General features: G+C 39.2%; 1 protein-coding gene and 1 pseudogene across 1 annotated transcript in view; one reads left to right on the forward strand and one right to left on the reverse strand.

Annotated features, from left to right (window-relative positions):
- The window catches only part of GPR89A (G protein-coupled receptor 89A), a 59536-nt gene that overhangs the window by 12291 nt on the left and 28584 nt on the right, over window positions 1-18661 (forward strand). Inside the window, exons 4-7 of the mRNA XM_015084242.3 lie at window positions 1915-2021; window positions 2455-2556; window positions 8815-8935; window positions 9844-9924. Coding sequence (XP_014939728.1) covers window positions 1915-2021; window positions 2455-2556; window positions 8815-8935; window positions 9844-9924 — 411 coding nt within the window. The remainder of the gene's footprint in view (window positions 1-1914; window positions 2022-2454; window positions 2557-8814; window positions 8936-9843; window positions 9925-18661) is intronic.
- LOC113596807 (uncharacterized) lies at window positions 9252-9315 on the reverse strand (annotated as a pseudogene).

Here is an 18661-nt window from a genome sequence, read left to right on the forward strand (position 1 = left end):
TTTCCTACTTACAGTTTATTTCATCATTCTGTATTTTATATAGCCTCATAAACCACTTAACCACTAAACTTTTTGAAACAAGGCCCAAGTGTAAGTTCAAAAATCAATAAATACAAAAGACACTATCAAGAAAGTAAACAGACAACCCAAGAATGAGGAAAAAATTTTTATAAATCACTTGAAGGAGACTTCAATCTAGTATATATAAAGAACTGTTAATAGTTTAATAATAAAAAGACACATTGTTAAAGAACAAAGGATCTGAATAGGCATTTCTCCAAATAAGATACGGATGCCCAATAAGCACGTGAAAAGACACTCAACGTCATTAGCCATTTGAGAGGAAATGCCAATCAAAACCACAATGAGCTACCACTTAACACCCATCAGGGTGGCTGTAATCAAAAAGACAGTAACAAGTGTGGGCGAAGCTTGGAGAATTTGTGGAGAACCCTAGCATTCTTCCTGGGGAGAATGTAAAATGGTGCAGCCACTCTGGAAAATAGTGGCAGTCCTCAAAAAATTAAATAGTAATCATATGACCCAGCAATTCCACTCCTCAGTATAAATATAAAAAGAAATGAAACATGTCCACACAAAAGTTTGTACACAAATGATCATAGCATCACTGTTTATAATAATGGGGCGCCTGGGAGGCTCAATCGGTTAAACGACTGACTTTGGCTCAGGTCATGATCTCACCTTTGTGGGTTTGAGCCCCATGTCAGGCTCTGTGCTCACAGAGCTGTGCTGTGAGCACAGAGCCTAGAGCCTGCTTTGGATTCTGTGTCTCTCTCTCTCTCTGCCCCTCCCCCGCTTGTTCTCTGTCTCTCAGTGTCTCTCAGAAATAAATAAATGTTAAAAATTTTAGAAAAAAATAGCTTACAAGTAAAACAATCCAAATGCCCCGCAACTAATGAATGAAAAAACAAAATGTGGCATATCCATACAGTTGAATGAATGTTATTTAGCCATAAACAGAAATGAAGTATTGATAGATGGCATAGCATGCAAAGTGAAAGAAACCAGATACAAGACCATATACTGTATGATTCCATTTATATGAAATTTCCAGAATAGGTAAATCTATTTAAATCTACTTAAAGTAGATTGGTGGTTTCCTAAGGCTGGGGCAGTTGAGAGGAAAGGAGAGCTAATGGGAACAGAGTTTCATTATGGAGTGATGAAATGTTCTAAAGTGTGTTGTGATGGCTGCCAACTCTGTGAGTATCCTAAAACCATTGGATTATTAATGGGTGAGTTATATCTTAAAGGGGTGAATTATATCTCAATAAATTTTTCATTTAAAAAATGTCCACAGTAGAGGATTGGGCAAAATGGGTGAAGGGGAGTGGGAGATACAAGCTTCTGATTATGGAATGTGTAAGTCATGGGAATAAAAGGCATAACATTAGAAAAGTCCTAAAAATATTTTAGTCAGTTAATAAAATACAGTTTATAAGCATTAAAGTAGTCATGAAAATCAAATGTTTATTTATATTGAAGATACGTAAGAAATGTTTATGTCTTTATAGCACATATTGCCATTAATATTTATTTTCTCTTAATTCTTATGAGCCTCCCAGTGGTAAGAGAAACAATAGCCATTCTACCAGTGATAGTATATGTTAATAGGTTATTATACACTGCCTATGAATATAACTAGAGCACTAACATTCTCATTTGAATAGGTAAAATTCTTAGGAAGTTAGGATGGTCATATATACCTTTCAGAACTTTATAATCTATTCTTTAACCTCTATAAACAAGCAGACCGTAACAGCCTACTGGACTAATTGGATGGGATATATCTGGTATTGAGTTCAAAGAGCAAGAGATCTTTCAGAAGACTAAAGAGAGTGGAAGTTGCTGCCTCCTTCCCCTCTTAGCCATATTCTTTGATACTCATTTCAGTTCCCGTTATTTTCACTGGAAAATGAACCTGTGCGTAATCCTTCTGATCCTGGTGTTCATGGTGCCTTTTTACATTGGCTATTTTATTGTGAGCAACATCCGACTATGTGAGTATTTGTAAACGTGAGTATTTTACCTGCTCATGTCAGCACGTTGATTGAGACAAGGATTCGTGGGGACTGAGGCTGTGGAGAGTTTCATTTCTGTATTACTCTCAGTAACTACTGTTGTTTGGGGGTGCCCCACACCAGCATCTTTAAAAAGTAGGCATAAAATCAATGTTGAATGAATAATTAAGCCACCTGTGTGGCCACAACTATCTTTCTGTTTCTACTGTTGTCTCCCCTAACCCACATCTTAATTCAGCCAAATTCCTCTTGCGACGATAAATACGCTTTCTCTAAAAATGGTATTATTCCATCATTCCTTTGCCAAGTGGACAAGCCAGTCAAATAGTAGTTAGCATGATTCCATATCTGGAAGTAGAGCAAGCTCTCTAATGTGGATCCATTTAACCTTAGTCTTTCTTGTCCTTCGTAGTGCATAGGCAGCGACTGCTCTTCTCCTGTCTCCTGTGGTTGACCTTCATGTACTTCTTCTGGAAACTAGGAGACCCATTTCCCATTCTCAGCCCGAAACATGGTGAGTGAATATGTGACAGGGAGAGGGAAATAATTGTTTACCATTTTCTAATTTTGAAAAACAATAACTTTTTTAAAAGTTCTGGGGCGCCTGGGTGGCTCAGTCGGTTAAGCGTCCAACTTTGGCTCAGGTCATGATCTCACGGTCCGTGAGTTCGAGCCCCGCGTCAGGCTCTGTGCTGACAGCTCAGAGCCTGGAGCCTGCTTCAGATTCTGTGTCTCCCTCTCTCTCTGACCCTCCCCCGTTTATGCTCTGTCTCTCTCTGTCTCAAAAATAAATAAACATTAAAAAAAAATTTTTTTTTAAAAGTTCTGATTATGGGAAATATAGCAAGTTATTTCTCTAAAAATGATCTGCTTTTGAACTGAACTTCCCTTCATCCTAGGAAGTCTCAGTGCTGGCTTTGGAATGAAACTACCTCTATGATTTTAGAGTAGGAGTTTTTGACCTTAGGTTGGTGAATGAACTTCAGGAGAGTAAGGGGTAGGAAAATTTGTCTTTAACTTAAAACTCCATGGGGCGACTGGGTGGCTCAGTCGGTTAAGCGTCCAACTTCGGCTCAGATCATGATTTTGTGGTTTGTGAGTTTGAGCCCCGCATCGGGCTCTGTGCTGACAGCTCAGAGCCTGGAGCCTGCTTCGGATTCTGTGTCTCACTCTCTCTCTGCCCCTCCCCTGCTCATGCTCTGTCTCTCTCGATCTCAAAATTAAATAAAACATTAAAAAAATTTTTTTTGAAAACTCCTGATATCATATGCAGAAGTACGGGGAAACATTTATGTGTGTGTTTGGAGGTGAAGTACCCATAATATTTTATTAGATTCCCAAAGGGGTCTATGACCCAAAAGATAAATGACCACTGCTCAGATGATGATAAATATTGTCTTTAGGGAATATATGCATTTTGGGAAAGAGTGGTGACATAAACATTCAAAATTGGTAGGTAAAGAAAAGCTTTCTAGGAATCAGTGTCTCTTCTTACACAAAGAAAGTTCATTTCAAATACAAGAGCAGGGGCATTTGGCTGGCTCAGTGGATAGAGTATGTGACTCTTGATCTTGGGGTCATGAGCTTGAGCCCCAAGTTGGGTGTAGGGCTTACTTAAATAAATAAATAAAAACTTTAAAAAACCCTCTTTAAATATAAGAGCAGATTATATAGCCATAATTTCTGTGCTAAAAACCATGAACAATAGTCTCTCAGCTAAAAGTCCTAGTACTTCAGAAATATATATATATGAATCTATCTAAAATAGATTAGCAAGCCCACCTATAATAAATATACTGGCACTTTGATACCAGAGGTTTTAAAAAAATATACATCTATTCATTTCACTCTCCTATTGTATCAGGGTTCTTCTAGCAGAAAACAGAATCTAACTAGTTTAAAGCAGAAAGTGATTTATTATGGAGTATTAGGGAGTTTGTACTATTTATAGGAAAGCAGGATGGGCTACCAAAAGCATTCAGATTCTTAGCATGGCATACAAGACCTTCTATGGCCTGACTATTGCTGTCTTTCTCTGTGCCTGTCTCCAGTCCTACCAAATTACTTGAAGTTTTTAGAGCTGTTCTGTCAGCCTCAACATTCCTTGTGGAAAATACCTTTTCTTTCAGTATTGAATTCCTGTCAGTTCATTCCTCTTAAGATTTTTCTGGCCATCATTACAAGGTATTAATTGCTCCCACCTCAATATACTTGTATCACCTATAAAGATTATAATTACTTGTTACCTTTTCTGACTTCCTCTTTAACTTGTGAGTTCCCTGAGGAGCCTGAGGTCAAAAACTCCATCTTACTGGTCTTTGCATCCCTGGTGTCTAGCATGAAACCTAGCACATAAAGTGTTCAATGCGTGTTTATTGCATTACTGAATGAGAAAAGCAATTTCTGTCTCTCCAAGGTAGTAGATGAGTTTAAGAATATGACATTCTGGGTAGGAATTTAGGATTTGCTAATATGATTAACATGTACATGTCCGTGTAGGGAAGGATTTTGGAGTAGAGAAGCCCTGATAATACAGATCTCATATAAATGGTTTCAAATAAACCCAAGTGGGACAAGAATTCTAAAAAGACCCCAATGCTTACAATGATAGCACAGGTCACGTACAGCCCAGAGAGACTCTGATGCCTGTCTCCAGCTTTCTCCTTGTGAGCAGTCAGTTCACATGACCTGTACAGCCAGACCATGCCTGAGGGAATATGAAGACCACCACATCTTTTGAATCTTCATCTGTCCTTATTTCTAAATCCTATAGGGATATCCTAAAGAAGCTACTGGAGGGAAGCGCTAGAGAGAGTTTCACTTTTAGTCTTTCCTTAGTATTTCCTCCAGGAAATAAGCATTTTGGTTTTATGTCTGAATATTCAGGTGTCTAATTCATTTGACTAAGAGAAGTAAATAGGAAGCAAAGTTTAGGCAATGGATGGGAAGCAGCCAGGCTTACCCTGCCATCGTAGAGCTTGTCCAGGACTGCCCCAACAACCAGTATGGTTCATTGTTGTGGAGACCACGGAAGACTGCAAGACCCAGGCCTTGCCTATCATGAAAAGATGTCCGTGAAAATACTCCTTCATGCAGTGCCTGTACCTAGGAAAGGTGGAAGGCATTCAACAGTGAGAAAGGGTAAGAGAGGCTAAGAAAGTACATGAAGCTAAAAGGAGTCTATGTGAGCAAATGGCAACAGTTAGATGGCCTTGTGCATGTCACTTCATCCATCAGACTTTCCATCTAGTAGCTAGAAAACAAATAATGATTGACCTTTACTTCATAAAAATGCTAGGATGAAGTCGGTAGTATCTAAACAGTAATTTAGACCAGAAAAAGATATTTAATAAAGGGGCACTACCTTAAAGGGAATAAAAGTAGAGGGGACATTTTTCTAGTTTTTTTACGTTTAGTAACCTATATTAATTCCTTGGAATTTTATGATACCAGATGATAATTATGTACCCATAGTCAATAAACATCTACTGAACATCTTCCATGTGACAGGCAGTAAGAAAAACAAAGATAATAAGGCAGGATTCCTTCCTATAAAGGGGATGTAGGGGCACCTGGGTGGCTCAGTTAGTTAAGCCTCTGACTTCGGCTCAGATCATGATCTTACAGTTCATGGGATCGAGGCCCGCATCGGGCTCTGCTGACAGCTCAGAGCCTGGAGCCTGCTTCGGATTCTATGTCTCCCTCTCTTTCTGCCCCTCCTTCTGCCCCTCCTCAGCTCACACCATCTCTGTCTCTGTCTCTCTCTCTTTCTCTCGGTCTCTCAAAAATCAATAAACATTAAAAAAATAGAGGATGTAAAGAGTTATGTAGGAAGTAGAATCAACAGAATTTGGATGAGGATTTAGTCATTCATTTAACATTCCACAGATATTTCCTGAGCACCTAGTTTATTGTTAGTGCTGGAGATTCAACCATGAACAAACTAACTAGGTTTCTGCCCTCCAGCAACTTACCTTCTGGCAGGAAGGACCAAACAATAAATATATAAACGAGTGATTGCTGATCGTGATCATTATCAAAGAGCAAACAGGTTGCTATGGTAGACAACAATGCAAATAAAGATGTCAAATTACATGTAAGTGGTTAGAGTCAGCTTTTCTGAGGAATTATTTAAACTGAGATTTAAAGGACAAGACAAAGGTAGACCCAGCAAGAAGGTGCCAGAGACATCGTGTAACGCCCTGAGGTAAAAAAGCCTGGTGGAGTCATTGGAGAGTAAGAGACAGAATGGAAACTAGTGGTGTAGATTTTTCTGTCATGGTGACTAGATACTTGATGGTGTCATTTTCTAGGATAAGTAATGCAGAAAGGGGAAGATAAGTTGAACTTGAGGTATGTTGAATTTGAAGTGCCTGTGCACATCCAAAGTGATGTTCAGTAGGCAGTTGGATACACGAGGTCAGCAATTTAGGACAAAGAATGGATTTAGGAGTCCTCAGGGAGATAACTCCAGGAATCTAAAAAAATCAGGCACCATCAGCTAAATATCGTTAGATGAATCTGGGGAAAAGCGCAGTACCACCCATGGAAAAATGTATAGACTGAAATGAAAGATTATTTTGGCCCATTATGAACAGAGAAAGACCAAGAAAATATGAGAGAAGTAAAAGGGATAACTGAGGGAAATGGTATGAAAGCCAAGAAAGGAAAATAATTTTAAGTAGCAATGATTCAGTGTCATAAAAGATCAAATAAAGGCAGGATTGGAAATGTCATTGGGTTTTGCAACCAGAAGAAAATTCATGACCATATTATAGTAATGGTTAAGAGCATAGGCTGTGGAGCTACACTGCTTGGGTTTGAAGCCTGACTCTGCCTCTTGCTAGCTGTGTGGCCTTGACAAAATTTACCTCCTCAGTGCTTCCATTTCCTTATCTGTAAAATGAGGTTTTCGATACTGTTTGCCTCATAGAGCTGTAATGAGGAGCAAATGAATTAATACAAGTAGAATGCTTCCACGGTGCCTGGCGCATAACAGGTGCTTGATGAATGTTGCCAATTTTTTATTGCCATTACAATTATTAGTGAAAGCAGTTTCCTTTAGGGTAGGAGAATGGAATGAAAGCTGAATTGCAGCCAGTTGAGGAATAAGTGGAAGTGAAGAAGAGGTAATAGGAAGTGTAAACTCCTTTCAAAAAGCGTGGCCATTAAAGGAAAAATAGAGGATTGGTAACTAGAGGTAAACTCAAGGCCTTAACCTTCCTTAGGAAAGAGACTTGAAACTGCAGGGAAAGAACCAGCAAAGAAGGAAAGATTGAAGATGAGAGAGATGACAGGAGATGGAACAGGATTCTGGAGGAGGTAGAAAGGGAATAAGATCAAAGCACATAGAGAAGTCTTAGCTTTGGACACTGTCTTGTTTGAGGGGGACAAGGTGGGAGGATGATTGCAGATGTGAATATAGTAGAGTGAAGGTGGTATAACAAATAACTTCTGTAATGAGGGCATTGGCTAAGGAGAACAAGGATTGAGAAAATGGATTAAAGATTATCTGCTAAGGGGGGTGGGGGGAGATGGTTGACCAAGGGCAAGAAAAGGATCCCTCAGTAGTAGTGTAAGCCATGTTAAGACTGGAGACCTAAATCTGTAATGGCACCAACGTCGGGACGCGTTTTAGCAGTTTTAGCATCTCAGGCACGGGCACAGGGAAGACCGAGTGTCAGATTGATCCAGGATTGGGAGTTTTCAGGATCAGCACTTCAGAAGGACAGTGGGGACAGAGTCCTAGTGAGAGAAGTTAAAGCAAGCAAGCTTGGAGGTCAGGCTCAGTGAAGAAGGAAATGGAAGGTAGGGGGAAGCAAAGGACAAGAGACCAGAGGTCACAAAGAGCTCTAAAGTGGTGTAGTGGAAACACAAGAGCAAGAGAACATGATTATTGGAATTTCAGTTCCAAAGCCAACAGAATTCCTGCATGGCAGCTCTGGTGTTAGGCCATAGGGGTAGATAATGCTGAAGTGGATCCCATCCTAGAAACAGGAGTAAAAACAAAGCTAGTTTTGTCGGGTGCTTCCAAACTTCCTGGCTTGTTCTTCAGCATTGCCTTCTCTCATTTATCCAAGATCTCAACAGCATTTATTTTGCCTACAGACTTTCAGCATTCTCAAATCATAGGAAACAGTTGATAATTAGAATGCAACTGATCATCAAAAACTCACATATTTGCGTTTGAAGTACTCATTCACGTATAAATTCAGCCCGTTTGTTAGATGCCTTATCTGTTTATTGGCACAAATGAATAAAACATAAGCTCCTGAGACCTAAAGAGCTTATGACCTAAGGAGGAAATGTGTGTGTATATATATGTATATATGTGTATATATATATGTATGCATGTGTGTGTATATATATATACATATATATATATATTGACAGTAACTATAGTGCAAAGTGTTACTTTGCAAAGTAAATCTCCAGCAGACTTACTTTGCTGATACATATATTTTTTTTTACCAAAGCTTTTACTGAAAGTGCATTGCTCTGTTAGTATTCACACTACCTTGAGTAAGCAATCAGTGAGTGTTACTTATAATTATTACTATTACCATCACCCAGTAGGAGATGATTCTAGAAGCATGTGAGATATGACGAAAATCAACAGACTTTTATACATTTATTATGGAAGATATACATATTGATAATTAAAATTTGGCTTACATAAGCTGTATGTAGCAGTTGATGTTTTTCGTGATGTTTCCTCTCACAGTACATTTGATCTTTATCAGCTGACATTAAGGTGCTTTGATGTTTTTAGGGATTTTGTCCATAGAACAGCTCATCAGCCGGGTAGGTGTGATCGGTGTGACTCTCATGGCTCTTCTTTCTGGATTTGGTGCTGTCAACTGCCCATACACGTACATGTCCTACTTCCTCAGGTAAAGAGAACTTCGTCTCTTTTCTTTCTTCCTATGACTTCATGCATATGTACGTGATATCATGCTGCCATCATTAATACTTAAGTATTAGATCTGTGACACGGACTTTTTATTCTTTCCCTCTGCCCTTATGGGCATTATCCTAGGAGTCTTCCTGAATAAGTCTTATCACTTATATTGTTTGTCCTTATTTGTCCTACATTCACTTATTTTTAAAATGGTTGTTTCACTCAGACCCTCTACCTCCTCTTAAAGGCACATTTCTTGTGGACAGCAGTGCAAGCTAATCCCAACTTCAGTCAATCGCTTCCTCCCAAAAGTAGCACTAATTGTGCCTCGGATAAACCTCATTGGCTACAAGACTGCCCTTGCACAAAGCTTTGCCAAACTGCAGGCGTGCTTACGGATACCTCATAAATGTCACTGGATCAGGGGCGCCTGGGTGGCTCGGTCGGTTGGGCTTCTGACGTCAGCTCAGGTCATGATCTCACCGTTCCCAAGTTCAAGCCCCATGTCAGTCTCTGTGCTGACAGCTCGGAGCCTGGAGCCTGCTTCAGATTCTCTGTCTCCCTCTCTCTCTCTGCCCCTCCCTCGCTCATGAATGTCTCTCTCTCTCAAAAATAAACAAACATTAAAAATATTTTTAAAAAATGTCATGGATCAGAGGTAAGAAAGACTATATAAGAGAGCCACTTACCTTCCACTACCCTGAGACTGTAAAAAATATTAGCTATAAAACATGGCAACAAAAGGACTTCTGTTTATTATAATCATGTTAATATTCTCTAGAAAGAGGTCCTTCAATTACTGGGTAACAATTGAGGTTTATGTGTTTGTCAGCGGCCTTGTATTTATTATGCCCAAGGATGGGGTCCCAAAACATTGCTAACAGTTTGTGCTTATTATAGAAATGTGACTGATGCAGATATCCTCGCCCTGGAACGGCGACTGCTCCAAACCATGGACATGATCATCAGCAAAAAGAAAAGGTAAGATACCAGCACATTAAAAACCTGTACTCTTGGGGTGCATTGGTGGCTCAGTCGGTTAAGTGTCCGACTTCAGCTCAGGTCACGATCTCACGGTCCATGGGTTCAAGCCCTGCGTTGGGCTCTGGGCTGATGGCTCAGAGCCTGGAGCCTGCTTCCGATTCTGTGTCTCCCTCTCTCTCTGCCCCTCCCCCGTTCATGCTCTGTCTCTCTCTGTCTCAAAAATAAAAGTAAATAAATAAACGTTAAAAAACATGTACTCTTAGAATTTCTCAACAAGAAAATGTGACTGTGAATTGATAACAGGGAGTTTCATCATATTCATTTTTACAATAAGATACCATCAAAGATTTTGAGGTTCCTTGGTGGCTCAGTCAGTTAAGCATCTGACTCTGATTTCAGCTCCGGTCGTGATCTCATGGTTCATGAGCTCAAGCCCCGCATTGGGCTCCACGCACTGACAGTGCAGAGCCTGCTTGGAATTCTCTCTCTCTCCCTCTCTCTCTGCCCCTCCTCAACTCGCTCACTCTCAAAAATAAACTTAAAAAAACAAAAACAAAGACTTAATGTTTAGTCTTGTGTGAATGAAATTTTCAAATTCCATTTATTTCCTGACTTTAATTCTCTTGAGATAAGTTGTTAGAATAACTTCTATAGTTGAAGGTATTCTACATTGATTGGATGCTTTAAAAGTCTGTTGTCCTACATTTTTACAAAATCTGCATGCCTGATTTCAATCTTTTCAACTTCCTTTTCTCCAACTACTTTGAAAAATCCTTCAAGTCTTCTAGCTGTTGTCCTTTTTGTCATTTTTAAGAAGTAGACTTACAGTGTGTGTTTTTAAAGTGGCATTTCTAGAAACCTGTATCACGGTGGGTTAAAGCCTAGGCTCTAGACTCAGACTTTCTGAATTTGAATCCTTGCCGTAGAGTTCACAGTGTGGCCTTGAGCGTTACTTCATGTCTTGGTTTCCTCAACTGTAAAATGGAAATAATAAGAATGAGTTGACATGTAGAACTCTAGAACAGTGAACCATACATAGCTAAGGAAAACTATTGAACTTATTAATAGTCTTGGAGGACAGTCACTAGGTTTTAGTGCTTTGTCTTCATTTATGCATTCATGTATTTTCATTCTCTCAATATAAGAAGCCCAGTTTCTGCTAGGCACTTTGCTAATTGCTGAACGGTCATAGAGATAGAATGAGGAACAAGATAGTAAGTTATTGTCTTCATTAAGCTACTTAGTCTGTCTTTATTAAAGTCCTGTTACCCAAATAAAAACTGTGACATAGAGGTTTTAAACTGCATGAGTGTTTCTGCATTTCGTGTTTCGTCCTTCAACATTTTTCTATAGTAAGACCCATCAAGTCAAAGTCAAAGAAGGCTTTAATGGAAGAGATGACAACAGACTTTACAATGATAAAGAAGATGAGATTTATCAGCTAATTATTTGTCTCCATTTCTGTACATCTGTCCAAGGGTATTGAAAGTAGATACACATGGATATACATTTGTTCTGTGGGTTTTGTCCACATTCATTTTATACAGTTTATTTTACATGAATGAATATGAATGTAGATTTAAAAAATATAACAGTAAGAGCAACATTATTCAGTATCGAAAGATAATTATAAAGGAATAATACTATCTTGATTCCCATGATTGTTCTCCTTTTTACTGTATTTTATTCATATAGAGATAAATGAATCCCACACCATCTTCCCCTCTGCCAACCATCATTTCTGCGTATTTGAGTGTTTCTGTTTTGTGTTTATTTTTAGATTCCACATATAAGTGAAATCATATGATATCTTTCTGTCTGCCTTGGCATAATAACTTCTGTATTCATCCATGTTGTTGCAGATGGCAAGGTATCATCCTTTTTTTTTTTTGGCCATGTAATAGTCTCTGTGTGTGCATGTGTGCGCACGCGCCCAACATTTAGGTTGCTTCCGTATCTTGGCTATTATAAGTAATGCTGTAGTAAACCTAGGGGTACATGTAGCTTTGAAATTATTGTGTTTTTTTTTCTTTGGGTAAATACCCAGTAGTTGAATTACTGGATCCTATGGTAGTTCTATAGTTCTGTTTTTAATTTTTTGAGGAACCTCCGTACCGTTTTCCACAGTTGTACCAGTTTACATTCCTGCCCACGGTGCACAAGGGTTCCCTTTACCTCCACACCCTTGCCAACACTTGTTAATTCTTATTTTATCCATTCTGACTGGTGTGAGGTGATATGTCATTATGATTTTGATTTGCATTTACCTGATTGGTGATGTTAAGCATCTTTTCATGTGTCTGCTATCCATCTGTATGTCGTCTTTAGAAAAATGTCTATTCAGGTCCTCTGCCCATTTTTAATCCGACTGCCTTCTTGATGTTGAGTTGTATAAGTTCTTTATATATTTTGGATACTAACCTCTTATTGGATACATCATTTGCAAGTAGCTTCTACCATTCAGTAGGTTGTCTTTTTATTTTATTAATGGTTTTTTTCGCTGTGCAAAAGCTTTTTATTTTGATGTCCCAATAGTTTCTTTTTGCTTTTGTTTCCCTCAACAGAGAAGTCATATCCAGAAAAATATTTCTAAGATTAATATCCAAGAGATTACCACCTGTGTTTTCTTCTAGGAATTTTGTGGTTTCAGGTCTCACATTTAGTTCTTAATCCATTTTGAGTTTATTTTTATATATAGTGTGACAAAGTGGTCCAGTTTCATTCTTTGCGTGTAGCTGTGCAGTTTTCCCAGCACCTTTTATTGAAAGGACTTTTTTTCCCATTGTATATTCTTGCCTCCTTTGTTATAGATTGTTGTATAGGTGTGGATTTATTTCCGGGCTTTCTATTCTGTTCCACTGATCCATACTACTTTGATTACTATAGCATTGTAGTATATCTTTAACTCCAGGTTAGTGATACCTCCAGTTTTGTTCTTCTTTCTCAATATTCCTTTGGTTCTCTAGAGTCTTTTGTGGTTCCATACAAATTTTAGTATTATTTTTTCTAGTTCTGTGAAAAAGGCTGTTGGTATTTTGATGGGGATTGTATTCAATCTGTAGATTGCTTTGGATAGTATGGACATTTTCGTAATATAAATTCTTGCAATCCATGAACGTGGTCTGTCTTTCCATTCATTTGTTAGCTGCAGTGTCTTTGATCAATACTTTATAGTTTTCAGTGTACAAGTCTTTTACTTCCTAGGTATTTTATTATTTTTGGTGCAGTTGTAAATGGGATTGTTTTCCAAATTTCTCTTTCTACAATTAGTTTCAGTTTTACTTCTTTCTTATGAATTTGGATGCCTTTTATTTCTTGTCTGATTGTTGCAACTAGGACTTACAGTACTGTGTTGAATAAAAGTGGTAAGAGTGGACATTCTTTTTTCCTGATGTTAGAGGAAAAACTGTTTTTCATCATTGAGTATGACGTTAGCTGTGGGTTTTTCATATATGTCCCTTTTATGTTGAGATATGTTCCTTCTGAATCTACTTTGTTGAGAGTTTTTATGATCCAGTGTTGAATTTTGTCAAATGATTTTTCTGTATCTATTGAGGTGATTATATGATTTTTATCCTTTGTTTTGTTAATGTGATGTGTCACATTAATGTGTGATGTGTCAATATTGAACCATCCTTGCATCCCTGGAGTAAAACTCACTTGGATCGTGCTGAATGATCCTTTTAAAGTGCTATTGAATTCAGTTTGCTAATATTTTGTTGAGGATTTTTGTATCTATGTTCATCAAGGGTATTGTAGTTTTTTTTGTAGTGTCTTTGGATGGATTTGGTATCGGTAATGCTGGCCGCGTAGAATGAATTTGGAAGCCTTTCTCTTTTTTGGGGGGTGGTTTGAGGAGAATAAGTATTAATTCTTCTTTTTTTTTTAATTTTTTTTTTAATGTTTTATTTTATTTTTGAGACAGAGAGAGACAGAGCATGAGCGGGGGAGGGTTAGAGAGAGAGGGAGACACAGAATCCGAAGCAGGCTCCAGGCTCTGAGCTGTCAGCACAGAGCCGGACGCGGGGCTCGAACTCACAGAGGGTGAGATCATGACCTGAGCCGAAGTCAGAAGCTTAACCAACTGAGCCACCCAGGCGCCCCAATATTAACTCTTCTTTAAATGTTTGGTAGAATTCACCTGTAATTCCTTCTGGTCTTGGACTTTTGTTTATTGGGAGTTTTTTGATTACTGATTCAATTTTGTTACTAGTAGCTGGTCTGTTCAGAGATATCCTATTTCTTCCTGATTCAATTTCAGAAGATTCTGTGTTTCTAGGAATTCATCCATTTCGTCTAGGTTGTCTAGTTTGTTGACATATAAATTTTTGTGGTAGTCTTTTACAATCCTTTGTATTTCTGTGGTGTCAGTTGTTTCATTTTTATTTCTGGTTCTATTTATTTGGGTCCTGTCTCTTTTTCATAATGAATCTGGCTAAAGTTTTGTCAATTTTGTTACCTTTTCAAAGAACCAATTCCTGATTTCATTGATCTTTCTACTTGTTTTTAGAGTCTATTTCATTTATAATTTCTGCCTGATCTTTATTATTTTCTTCCTCCTAACCTTGAGCTTTGTTTGTTCTTTCTCTGGTTCCTAATTTAGGTGTAAAACTAAATTGTTTGAGATGTTTCTGATTCCTTGATGTAGGCCTGTGTTGCTGTAAGTGTCCCCCTTAGAACTGCTTTTGCTGTATGCAAAAGATTTTGGATGATTGTTTCTCCACTTTCATTTGTCTCCATGTATTTTTAATTTCCTCTTTGATTTCTTAACTGACCTGTTGGTTTGCCTGGTAGCATGTTTAGCCTCCATGTGTTTGTGTTTTTTCCAGTTGCTTTCTTGTGATGGATATCTTGTTTCATACCATTGTAGTCAGAAAAGATGCATGATATGATTTCAGTGTTTTAAAATTTATTGAGACTTGTTTTGTGGCCAGCATATGATCTGTCCTGGAGAATGTTCCATGTGTACTTGAATGTGTATTCAGTTGTTTTGGGGTGTAATGTCCTGTATATATCTTTTAAGTCCATCTGGGCTAATGTGTCATTCAAAGATGAAGTTTCCTTTAAAAAAAATCCAGTTTCCTTACTGATTTTTCTGCCTGGATATTCCATTCATGCATTGATGTAAGTGTGATGTTAAAGTTCTCAACTATTACTGTATTACTGTCAGTTTTTCCATTTATGTTCTTAACATTTGCTTTATGTATTTGGATGATTCAGCGGTTGCATGAAAAGATGTTTACAGTTGTTCGGTCCTCTTATTGGACTGCTTTCTTTATCTTTATGTAATGCCCTTCTGTGTCTCTTGTTAAAGTCTTTGTTTTAGGGGCACCTGGGTGGCTCAGTTGGTTGAGTGACCAACTTCAGCTCAGGTCATGATCTCACAGTTTGTGGGCTTGAGCCCCACGTCACGCTTTGTGCTGATGGCTCAGAGCTTGGAGCCTACTTCGGATTCTGTGTCTCCCTCTCTCTCTGCCCCTCCCCACCTTGTGCTCTGTCTCTCTCTCTCCTCTCTCTCTCAAAAAATAAGTAAACATTTAAAAAAAAATTTTTAAGTAATAAATAAATAAAGTCTTTGTTTTAAAGTCTATTTTGTTTGATGTAAGTACTGCTACCCTGGCTTCCCCACCTCTCACCCCCACTTTCATCTGCATGGAATAGGTTTTCTAAGCCCTTCATTTTCAGTCTGTGTGTGTCTTTGGGTCTAAAGTGAGTCTGTGGTAGGCAGCATACAGATGGGTCTTGTTTTTTTATCCATTCGGTCATTCTAAGTTGTTTGATTGGAGCATTTAGACTGTTTATATTTAATCATTGATAGGTCTGTACTTATTACCATTTTGTTCATTGTTTTCTGATTGTTTTTGTAGTGCTTCTGTTCCTTTTTTCTTCTCTTGCTGTCTTGTCTTGCAATTGATGACTTTCTCTAGTGTATGCTTGGCTTTCTTCCTCTTTATTTTTTGTGTATCTATTATACATATTTGTTTATGGTTACCATGAGGTTCAGATATAACATCCTAAGTATGAAACGGTGTATATTAAGGTGATAGTCACCTAAGATCAAACACATTCTGAAAGAACTTTTTTCACTCCCCTCCCCCCCATTATATATATATATATATATATATATATATATATATATATATATATATATGTTGTCATATTTTACATCTTTATATTCATTGTTTTCTTCTACTTATGGCCTTTTCTTTTCACTTAAGGAAGTCCCTGTAACATCTCTTCTAAGGCCTGTTTAGTGGTGATGAACTCCTTTAAGTTTTGGATGTCTGGGACAAACTCTCCTTCAATTCTGAATGATAACGTTGCTGGGTAGAGTATGCTTGGATGTAGGTTTTTTTCCTTTCAGCACTTTGAATATATGTTACCATTCCTTTTTGTTCTGCAGTTTCTGCTGAAAAATCAGCTGATAGCCTTATGGGGTTTCTCTTGTATGTAACTATTTGCTTCTTGCTGCTTTTAAGATTTTGACATTTGACATTCTAATTACGATGTATCTTGGTATGACCTCCTTGGGTTCATCTTGTTTGGAACTCTTTGCTTCCTAGACCTGGATGTCTATTTCCGTCCCCATGCTAGGAAAGTTTCTGTTATTTCTTCAAATAAGTTTTCTGCCCCTTTCTTTCTCTTCTAGGATCCCTATAATGTTAATGTTTACTTGCTTGATGTGATACAAAAGAACCCTTAGTCTTATTTTTTTTTAATTCTTTTTTCTTTTTGCTGTTCAGCTTAGGTAGTTCCCATTACCCTTCTTCTAGGTCACTAATCCATTCTTCTGTATCCACTAATCTGTTGATTCCCTCTAGTGTATTTTCCTTTTCAGTTATTGTATTCCTCAACTCTGATTGGCTCTTTTTATATTTTCTGTCTTTTTGTTGAAGTTCTCACTGGCTTCTTACCCTTCTCTCCAGTTTCATGAGCATCTTTATGATCATTACTTTAAACTCTTTATCAGGCATGTTGCTTATCTCCATTTCATTTGGTTCTTTTTCTGAGGTTTTGTCCTACTCTTTAGTTTGGAACATCTTCCTCTGCCTCCTCATTTTGCCTTTCTGTTTTTATTCTACGAATTTGGTGAAACAGCTACTTCCAAACTTGAGGAAATGCTCTGGGTATCATCATCTTCTGTGTAGACTGTATGTGACTGGTAATTTTTGTTGACTGGCAGAGGCTGGGGGCCTTGGAGCACTCCATTCTGGGTCTGCCCTGGTGGGATGTTTAGAGCTGAAGTGGGTGTGGGCCAGGATGGTCCTGGGCCTCTCTGTGCAGAGGGCACCCTGGCAAGATAGCTGAAGCTGAAATGTGTGCAAGCTGTGGTGTCCCAGGGCACTCCATGCAGGAAGCACCCTGACTGGGTGGCTAGAGCCAAGGCTGGCACAGGCCAAGATGCTCCACTCCAGGGGCACCCAGTTGGGGGATGGCTGGAGCTGAGGTGGGGAATAGGCCAGGGTCCCCAGGTATTCCACTCAGGGGGTGCCCTGGCAAGACAGCTGGAGCTAAAGTGGGCACAGGCCAGAGGTTCTCGAGAGGCTCCATACACAGGGTGCCCTAGCAAAGTGGCTAGAGCTGAAACACACGTGAGCCAGGAGGTCCCAGTGCGATCTGCACTAGGGGTGCCCTAGCAAGCTATCCGGAGCTGAAGTGGTGTCAGCATAGAGTGTTCCAGTGTGCTTTGTGCCTGTGTCACATGGTGAGATGGCTGGAGCTGTAGTGAACGCTGACCAGGGGTGCCCCAGCGTGTACAGTTCTGGGGCTGCTTTGGTGGGACAGCTGGGACTGATGCGGTCCAGGGGCTCGGGGCTCACTGAGGTGGTAGTCTGACTAGGGTGCTCAGATCCTGCTCCTGTCTGTACTATTAAGGTGGAGGGGGAACATAAACTGTGGTACCTGCCAGCCCTGGCCAGCTAGAGAGAGTTCCAGCAGCTCCCCAGCTGTCTGGTAGGCTTGTAGAGCTGGTTCCTTTATATTCAAGTCGTTCTTGTAAACCATGCCTTTTTTTCTGTGCCTCAGGCCAGACAAATCTGTTCATGGTCCCTCAGTACAATTCCTCTCCCCTGCGCCCCCTGCATTGTACAGCATTGGCGGGGGGAGGGAGGAGGAGGTTCCCTTTAATACCGAGTCTCCACTATTTTGCCATTCTCTGTGGTCTGTATACCTTTTGTTGTGCAGAAGCTGTTCAGTCAGCCCTCAGTCATTTTTTTTTTAATTTTTATGTATTTATTTTGAGGGAGAGAGAGAGAGAGATCTGGGGAGGGGCAGAGAGAGAATCCCAAGCAGGCTCTGCACTGTCAGCTCAAACTCACAAACCTTGAGAGCATGACCTTAAGTCAAAATCAAGAATCAGACACGTACTGACTGAGCCACCCAGGCACCCCAGCCTTCAGTTATTCTTCAGGAGGAATTGCTCTATAAATAGCTTAGATTTGGGGTGTCAGTGGAGGAGGTGAGTTCAGTGTCTTCCTACATTACCATCTTTGACACCTTTTCCTTGGATGTGTACTTTTAAGCCATTTCATCATAAGTCATGGTTAGGAATTGACCCTGATCCCTACATGTACCCCTACAGGTTTTGTCTAGTCAGAATCTGGGATGGTTTGTGATCCTCTAGTAGATCTTATGAATTTGAGTGGCTCTCAGAAGAGTCAGCCTCCTAACTTGGCCTAATTATCACCGCAGTGGAGCTATCAGGGCAAATAAGCTAACATGACAACACTGGGGC

The sequence above is a fragment of the Acinonyx jubatus genome, chromosome C1 (genome assembly GCF_027475565.1).
Source record: "Acinonyx jubatus isolate Ajub_Pintada_27869175 chromosome C1, VMU_Ajub_asm_v1.0, whole genome shotgun sequence".
In the NCBI taxonomy this organism is placed as follows: Eukaryota; Metazoa; Chordata; class Mammalia; order Carnivora; family Felidae; genus Acinonyx; species Acinonyx jubatus.